A 10,358-nucleotide genomic window follows, 5' to 3' on the forward strand; every position below is an offset into this window, starting at 1 on the left:
CAGTCCCGCTATAGCAGGATGAAGAAAACAGTCCCGCTATAGCAGGATGAAGAAAACAGTCCCGCTATAGCAGGATGAAGAAAACCGTCCCGCTATAGCAGGAGGAAGAAAACCGTCCCGCTATAGCAGGATGTAGAAAACAGTCCCGCTATAGCAGGATGTAGAAAACAGTCCCGCTATAGCAGGATGTAGAAAACAGTCCCGCTATAGCAGGATGAAGAAAACAGTCCTGCTATAGCAGGATGAAGAAAACAGTCCCGCTATAGCAGGATGAAGCAAACAGTCCTGCTATAGCAGGATGAAGAAAACAGTCCCGCTACAGCAGGATGAAGAAAACAGTCCCGCTACAGCAGGATGAAGAAAACAGTCCCGCTATAGCAGGATGAAGAACACAGTCCCGCTATAGCAGGATGTAGAAAACAGTCCCGCTATAGCAGGATGAAGAAAACAGTCCCGCTACAGCAGGATGAAGAAAACAGTCCCGCTACAGCAGGATGAAGAACACAGTCCCGCTATAGCAGGATGTAGAAAACAGTCCCGCTATAGCAGGATGAAGAAAACAGTCCTGCTATAGCAGGATGTAGAAAACAGTCCCGCTACAGCAGGATGAAGAAAACAGTCCCGCTATAGCAGGATGAAGAAAACAGTCCTGCTATATCAGGATGAAGAAAACAGTCCCGCTATAGCAGGATGAAGAAAACAGTCCCGCTACAGCAGGATGAAGAAAACAGTCCCGCTATAGCAGGATGAGGCTCTAGTTCTTTCTAGTGTTTATTATCATTTGCCACATAATTAAAGCAACCTCATACTAAACCTTTTTTAAATGACTTATTATCCGATAAGTCGACTAATGGTTTCAATAGTCGGTGACTAGTCGACTATTAAAATAGTCGTTAGTTGCAGCCCTATATTCCACATATTTGTTTCACCCGCCCCTCCCCCTTTAAAAAAATGCTTCCAGGGACAGAAAATAGGGTGGGACCTAGGGCTGTTCGATTTTGCCCAAAAATAAAATCTCGATTTTTTTCTCTCAAAATCCAATTTTCGATTACGATTACGATTATTTTGTGAATTGACAAAAGGCAAAGAAATGATTTCAAATATGCTGTTTTTTTATTGAACATTTGCCCCATTGGGCTTTAAGTGCAAACTTTGCTCTTATTAAACCAAAAATGAATGAATAAAGTGCAAAACTCTGTAAAATAAGTTGAAAAAAAGTTTTAAAAAATATAATAAAATATAAAGTTTTATCTCTGAAAAAAAAAATCAGCAAATCAGCACTTGCAAACTTACAGTAAGTTAGTTAGTAGTTAGTAACTAAACTAACTAACTAACTAAAGTAAGTTATATTTCCAATTAAATAAAACAAGACATTTTCTAATTAAACTAAACTGGGTCTTTGCATGCTAAATAATAATAACCCATGAAGGAGGTAGAGGTGTGTAATGTCACTCATTACATTTGCTATTCACATTTGCACGTTTTTTGCAAGGAACACGAGCCGGTCTAGCGGTGGCATGTTAGTATATCACCATGGTTACACTAAAGAGCCTCTCCCATGGGGCACTTGTCGCAGGTATTGAGAGGTATTTCCATCAATCATTAATATGGTATCAATCATTAATATGTGTGCAGACAAGGTAAAAAAAAAAAAAAATTTTTTTTTTGAAAAATCGATTTTACGATTTTCACGTTTTGACATCGTTCTAATTACATAATCGCGATTACGATTTAAAATCGATTAATCGAACAGCCCTAGTGGGACCTGAGTTTAGTTCAGTGATCGTAGGTTTGAAAACACGTCATCAGTCACTGAAGACTTTTATCTCCAGTCAGGAAACCAGAAACTATCCAGAGTTCATATTTATGTTCATGAGACGGTCAGAGCCTGGAGATCCATCAGTGACGGCTTTGTTACCCACAATGCACCACTGAGAGGCATCACAGGTCCTTCCTCCCCGCTGCATCAGACTCTATAACCAGGACTGCTCTCAGTAGCCAGTGGACTAGAAGATGACAATAATATCACATGTGCAATAATATAAGATGTGCAATAATATAAGATGTGCAATAATATAAGATGTGCAATAATATAAGATGTGCAATAATATAAGATGTGCAATAATATAAGATGTGCAATAATATAAGATGTGCAATAATATAAGATGTGCAATAATATAAGATGTGCAATAATATAAGATGTGCAATAATATAAGATGTGCAATAATATAAGATGTGCAATAATATAAGATGTGCAATAATATAAGATGACAATAATATAAGATGTGCAATAATATAAGATGTGCAATAATATAAGATGTGCAATAATATAAGATGTGCAATAATATAAGATGTGCAATAATATAAGATGACAATAATATAAGATGTGCAATAATATAAGATGTGCAATAATATAAGATGACAATAATATAAGATGTGCAATAATATAAGATGTGCAATAATATAAGATGTGCAATAATATAAGATGACAATAATATAAGATGACAATAATATAAGATGTGCAATAATATAAGATGTGCAATAATATAAGATGTGCAATAATATAAGATGTGCAATAATATAAGATGTGCAATAATATAAGATGTGCAATAATATAAGATGTGCAATAATATAAGATGTGCAATAATATAAGATGTGCAATAATATAAGATGACAATAATATAAGATGTGCAATAATATAAGATGACAATAATATAAGATGTGCAATAATATAAGATGACAATAATATAAGATGACAATAATATAAGATGTGCAATAATATAAGATGACAATAATATAACATGTGCAATAATATAAGATTACAATAATATAAGATGACAATAATATAAGATGTGCAATAATATAAGATGACAATAATATAAGATGTGCAATAATATAAGATTACAATAATATAAGATGACAATAATATAAGATGTGCAATAATATAAGATGACAACAATATAAGATGTGCAATAATATAAGATGACAATAATATAACATGTGCAACAATATAAGATGTGCAATAATATAAGATGACAATAATATAAGATGTGCAATAATATAACATGTGCAATAATATAAGATGACAATAATATAACATGTGCAACAATATAAGATGTGCAATAATATAAGATGACAATAATATAAGATGACAATAATATAAGATGTGCAATAATATAAGATTACAATAATATAAGATGACAATAATATAAGATGTGCAATAATATAAGATGACAACAATATAAGATGTGCAATAATATAAGATGACAATAATATAACATGTGCAACAATATAAGATGTGCAATAATATAAGATGACAATAATATAAGATGTGCAATAATATAAGATGTGCAATAATATAAGATGTGCAATAATATAAGATGTGCAATAATATAAGATGTGCAATAATATAAGATGTGCAATAATATAAGATGACAATAATATAAGATGTGCAATAATATAAGATGTGCAATAATATAAGATGACAATAATATAAGATGTGCAATAATATAAGATTACAATAATATAAGATGTGCAATAATATAAGATGTGCAATAATATAAGATGTGCAATAATATAAGATGACAATAATATAAGATGACAATAATATAAGATGACAATAATATAAGATGTGCAATAATATAAGATGTGCAATAATATAAGATGACAATAATATAAGATGTGCAATAATATAAGATGTGCAATAATATAAGATGTGCAATAATATAAGATGTGCAATAATATAAGATGTGCAATAATATAAGATGACAATAATATAAGATGTGCAATAATATAAGATGTGCAATAATATAAGATGTGCAATAATATAAGATGACAATAATATAAGATGTGCAATAATATAAGATGACAATAATATAACATGTGCAATAATATAAGATGACAATAATATAAGATGTGCAATAATATAAGATGACAATAATATAAGATGACAATAATATAAGATGTGCAATAATATAAGATGACAATAATATAAGATGACAATAATATAAGATGACAACAATATAAGATGACAATAATATAAGATGTGCAATAATATAAGATGTGCAATAATATAAGATGACAATAATATAAGATGACAATAATATAAGATGTGCAATAATATAAGATGTGCAATAATATAAGATGTGCAATAATATAAGATGACAATAATATAACATGTGCAATAATATAAGATGACAATAATATAACATGTGCAATAATATAAGATGACAATAATATAAGATGACAATAATATAAGATGACAATAATATAAGATGACAACAATATAAGATGACAATAATATAAGATGTGCAATAATATAAGATGTGCAATAATATAAGATGACAATAATATAAGATGACAATAATATAAGATGTGCAATAATATAAGATGACAATAATATAAGATGACAATAATATAAGATGACAATAATATAAGATGTGCAATAATATAAGATGTGCAATAATATAAGATGTGCAATAATATAAGATGACAATAATATAAGATGACAATAATATAAGATGACAATAATATAAGATGTGCAATAATATAAGATGACAATAATATAAGATGACAATAATATAAGATGACAATAATATAAGATGTGCAATAATATAAGATGACAATAATATAAGATGACAATAATATAAGATGACAATAATATAAGATGTGCAATAATATAAGATGACAATAATATAAGATGTGCAATAATATAAGATGTGCAATAATATAAGATGACAATAATATAAGATGTGCAATAATATAAGATGACAATAATATAAGATGTGCAATAATATAAGATGACAATAATATAAGATGTGCAATAATATAAGATGACAATAATATAAGATTACAATAATATAAGATGTGCAATAATATAAGATGACAATAATATAAGATGACAATAATATAAGACGTGCAATAATATAAGATGTGCAATAATATAAGATGACAATAATATAAGATGTGCAATAATATAAGATGACAATAATATAAGATGACAATAATATAAGATGTGCAATAATATAAGATGTGCAACAATATAAGATGACAATAATATAAGATGACAATAATATAAGATTACAATAATATAAGATGTGCAATAATATAAGATGACAATAATATAAGATGACAATAATATAAGACGTGCAATAATATAAGATGACAATAATATAAGATGTGCAATAATATAAGATGACAATAATATAAGATGTGCAATAATATAAGATGACAATAATATAAGATGTGCAATAATATAAGATTACAATAATATAAGATGTGCAATAATATAAGATGTGCAATAATATAAGATGACAATAATATAAGATGTGCAATAATATAAGATTACAATAATATAAGATGTGCAATAATATAAGATGTGCAATAATATAAGATGACAATAATATAAGATGACAATAATATAAGATGACAATAATATAAGATGTGCAATAATATAAGATGACAATAATATAAGATGTGCAATAATATAAGATTACAATAATATAAGATGTGCAATAATATAAGATGACAATAATATAACATGTGCAATAATATAAGATGACAATAATATAAGATGACAATAATATAAGATGTGCAATAATATAAGATGACAATAATATAAGATGTGCAATAATATAAGATGACAATAATATAAGATGACAATAATATAAGATGACAATAATATAAGATGACAATAATATAAGATGACAATAATATAAGATGACAATAATATAAGATGTGCAATAATATAAGATGTGCAATAATATAAGATGACAATAATATAAGATGTGCAATAATATAAGATGACAATAATATAAGATGTGCAATAATATAAGATGTGCAATAATATAAGATGTGCAATAATATAAGATGACAATAATATAAGATGTGCAATAATATAAGATGACAATAATATAAGATGACAATAATATAAGATGACAATAATATAAGATGTGCAATAATATAAGATGACAATAATATAAGATGACAATAATATAAGATGTGCAATAATATAAGATGACAATAATATAAGATGTGCAATAATATAAGATGACAATAATATAAGATGTGCAATAATATAAGATGTGCAATAATATAAGATGTGCAATAATATAAGATGACAATAATATAAGATGACAATAATATAAGATGACAATAATATAAGATGTGCAATAATATAAGATGACAATAATATAAGATGTGCAATAATATAAGATGACAATAATATAAGATGTGCAATAATATAAGATGTGCAATAATATAAGATGACAATAATATAAGATGTGCAATAATATAAGATGACAATAATATAAGATGACAATAATATAAGACGTGCAATAATATAAGATGTGCAATAATATAAGATGACAATAATATAAGATGTGCAATAATATAAGATGACAATAATATAAGATGTGCAATAATATAAGATGACAATAATATAAGATGACAATAATATAAGACGTGCAATAATATAAGATGTGCAATAATATAAGATGACAATAATATAAGATGACAATAATATAAGATGTGCAATAATATAAGATGACAATAATATAAGATGTGCAATAATATAAGATGACAATAATATAAGATGTGCAATAATATAAGATGACAATAATATAAGATGACAATAATATAAGATTACAATAATATAAGATGTGCAATAATATAAGATGTGCAATAATATAAGATGACAATAATATAAGATTACAATAATATAAGATGACAATAATATAAGATGACAATAATATAAGATGTGCAATAATATAAGATGACAATAATATAAGATGACAATAATATAAGATTACAATAATATAAGATGTGCAATAATATAAGATGTGCAATAATATAAGATGACAATAATATAAGATGTGCAATAATATAAGATGACAATAATATAAGATGTGCAATAATATAAGATGACAATAATATAAGATGACAATAATATAAGACGTGCAATAATATAAGATGTGCAATAATATAAGATGACAATAATATAAGATGACAATAATATAAGATGTGCAATAATATAAGATTACAATAATATAAGATGACAACAATATAAGATGTGCAATAATATAAGATGACAATAATATAAGATGTGCAATAATATAAGATGACAATAATATAAGATGACAATAATATCACATGTGCAATAATATAACATGTGCAATAATATAAGATGACAATAATATAAGATGACAATAATATAAGATGTGCAATAATATATAGTGATGCACCGATTGTTCCGTAACCGAAATTGTTCGGCCGAAAATGGCAAAAAAACACTTTCGGTGTTCGGTGGAATAAGTGGGAAAAAAACCGAACAATTAATAACGGCGTTGTAAAATAAGGAAATAGACTGGCCGCTCCGTAACTGTTGTAGCACAAACATAAATCGTTGGCCAACCAAAAACTAACCACATAAGAATTTTACCAACATTCACCAGGAGGTGGAACCAAAACAACATAATGCTGGAAATTAAAACATGTTCAGTTTTTTATGTTCAATAAATATTTTCTACCTTGTAATTTTGTAAAAGATTTTTTTCTTTGAAAAGCCTAAATCACATGTATTTGATTTAGGCAATGGTGAAAAAATTGGCAAAATAAATGAAAAACTGCTGAAGAACCATGTTCGGTATTCGGTGTTATCTATTATTATTATTATTATTATTATTATTTTCGGTTTCGGCCACAAATTTTCATTTCGGTGCATCACTAATAATATAAGATGTGCAATAATATAAGATCATATTCTGTGATTACACATATTTTATATGTATTTTTTATATATTTTTTATTTTTTAGTCTCTTTTTACCCCTCCCCTGCATGTGTGTGCTAAGTTACTGCTGACAACAAAATAAGTTTCCCCACTGAGGGAGAAAATAAAGGATATCTTATCTTATCTTATCCAGGAACCTCTTAGCTTCTGTCCCAGGTATCTCTGGGAACCCCTCTCTTTTTCTCCAGGAGTCTCCCGTGTATTCTAACCAGGAACCCCCCTGGTCTCCCCTGGTCTCCCCTGGTCTCCCCTGGTCCCCCAGAACCTGCAGCCGCTGAGCAAGGCACTAGTGAGGTAACTGATGTTTACACTAAACATGAACTGAACCTGCTGTTTTAGTAGGAGAGTTAGTTGGTTAGTAAGGTGAGAATAAACGAGAATAAACGGGAGAAAACGAGAGTAACCACACGGGCCTGCACCAACGGTGAGTGTCGTATCCCAAAGTAGAATACTCTTTTCTGTGAAGGTGCAAAACTCTGGAATTCTTTACCCACTAATACTGAACTGATATTTTCAACAGAGGACTGAACTGTGGCTCAAATCTAAACAACAGGTCAGGTCTGGTTCATGTCGTCTTTGCTTTATATCTTATGTCATCCTCTAATTTTATTGTATATCTTATTGTATTGTAAATGTTGCAAATTAGCATGTATGCTAAAACACTCAAACAGTGCATTTGGTTTGTCCTATGTAATTGTGATGTCCATACCAAATAAAGAAATATAATAATAATAATAATAATAATCATCTGTGTGTTTCCAGCTGGATGTATGATGGTTATTATTATTATTATCAATATTATCATTATTATTATTATTATTATTATTATTATTATTATTGTTGTTTCCAGCAGCAGCAGCTTCTTTTTCTGCGGGTTTTATTCTCTATTTCTGACTTTTATCAACGTTTAATAAAATAATTAATAATAAAGAAATATAATAATAATAATAATAATAATAATCTGTGTGTTTCCAGCTGGATGTATTATTATTATCCTTCTTATTACTATTATTATTATTATTATTGTTTCCAGCAGCAGCAGCTTCTTTTTCTGCAGGTTTTATTCTCTATTTTCTGACTTTTATCAATGTTTAATAAAATAATTAATAATAAAGAAATATAATAATAATACATCCAGCTGGATGTATTATTATTATCCTTATTATTATTATTATTATCCTTATTATTATTATTATTATTATTATTATTATTATTACTATTATTATTATTATTGTTTCCAGCAGCAGCAGCTTCTTTTTCTGCAGGTTTTATTCTCTATTTTCTGACTTTTATCAACATTTAATAAAATAATTAATAATAAAGAAATATAATAATAATAATAATAATAATAATAATAATAATAATAATAATCTGTGTGTTTCCAGCTGGATGTATTATTATTACTGTTATTATTATTATTATTATTATTATTGTTGTTTCCAGCAGCAGCAGCTTCTTTTTCTGCAGGTTTTATTCTCTATTTTCTGACTTTTATCAACGTTTAATAAAATAATTAATAACAAAGAAATATAATAATAATAATAATAATCTGTGTTTCCAGCTGGATGTATTATTATTATCCTTATTATTATTATTATTATTATTATTGTTTCCAGCAGCAGCAGCTTCTTTTTCTGCAGGTTTTATTCTCTATTTTCTGACTTTTATCAACGTTTTCCTGCTTTCTCCCCCGCGGGTTCTGCGCATGCGCAGCCGGCCCGGTCCAGCCGTTTCTGCAGCTAACGGAGTTAGCAGCGGTACCGGCGGTACCGGCCCGGTTCTGGTCCAGACCGGCCGGGCCAGGACCAGAACCTGAACCTGCGGAACCAGCAGCAGGACCGGGGCTCGAACCCGCGACCACCAGAACCCGGACCGGGACCAGGACCTGGTCCAGACCCGGGACCCGGTCCAGAACCAGAACCAGAACCAGGACCAGAACTCACCTCGCAGGAACAGGCTTCGGTCCCGGTCCATTTCTACTCCATCCTCGGAACCAGAACCGCAGCAGAACCAGCGGATCCGACCGGAAGTTCAGACGGAGTTCCGGCGGAAGTTCTGCTGCTGCCTTCAGAATAAGAGTCCTGATGATAGAATCACCTTCAGAATAAGAGTCCGTTCAGCTGATAAAACCTTCAGAATAAGAGTCCTGATGATAGAATCACCTTCAGAATAAGAGTCCTGATAGTAGAATCACCTTCAGAATAAGAGTCCTGATGATGGAACCTTCAGAATAAGAGTCCTGATGATAGAACCTTCAGAATAAGAGTCCTGATAATGGAATCACCTTCAGAATAAGAGTCCTGATAATGGAATCACCTTCAGAATAAGAGTCCTGATGATGGAACCTTCAGAATAAGAGTCCTGATGATGGAACCTTCAGAATAAGAGTCCTGATGATGGAACCTTCAGAATAAGAGTCCTGATGATGGAACCTTCAGAATAAGAGTCCTGATGATGGAACCTTCAGAATAAGAGTCCTGATAATGGAATCACCTTCAGAATAAGAGTCCTGATGATGGAACCTTCAGAATAAGAGTCCTGATGATGGAACCTTCAGAATAAGAGTCCTGA

At 29.4% G+C, this 10,358-nt stretch overlaps 1 protein-coding gene across 2 annotated transcripts in view; it reads right to left on the reverse strand.

Moving 5' to 3' along the window:
• Positions 1 to 9,828, reverse strand: part of senp6a (SUMO specific peptidase 6a) — a 50,593-nt gene extending 40,765 nt beyond the window's left edge. The window contains exon 1 of one of the 2 annotated variants that reach the window (XM_061746467.1): positions 9,731 to 9,828. In XM_061746467.1, coding sequence (XP_061602451.1) covers positions 9,731 to 9,761 — 31 coding nt within the window. In that variant the 5' untranslated portion in view covers positions 9,762 to 9,828. The remainder of the gene's footprint in view (positions 1 to 9,730) is intronic. The other variant, XM_061746468.1, reaches the window with a different exon arrangement.
• Positions 9,829 to 10,358: the final 530 nt, after the last annotated feature.

This window comes from Cololabis saira, chromosome 18 (assembly GCF_033807715.1).
Source record: "Cololabis saira isolate AMF1-May2022 chromosome 18, fColSai1.1, whole genome shotgun sequence".
NCBI lineage: Eukaryota > Metazoa > Chordata > Actinopteri > Beloniformes > Belonidae > Cololabis > Cololabis saira.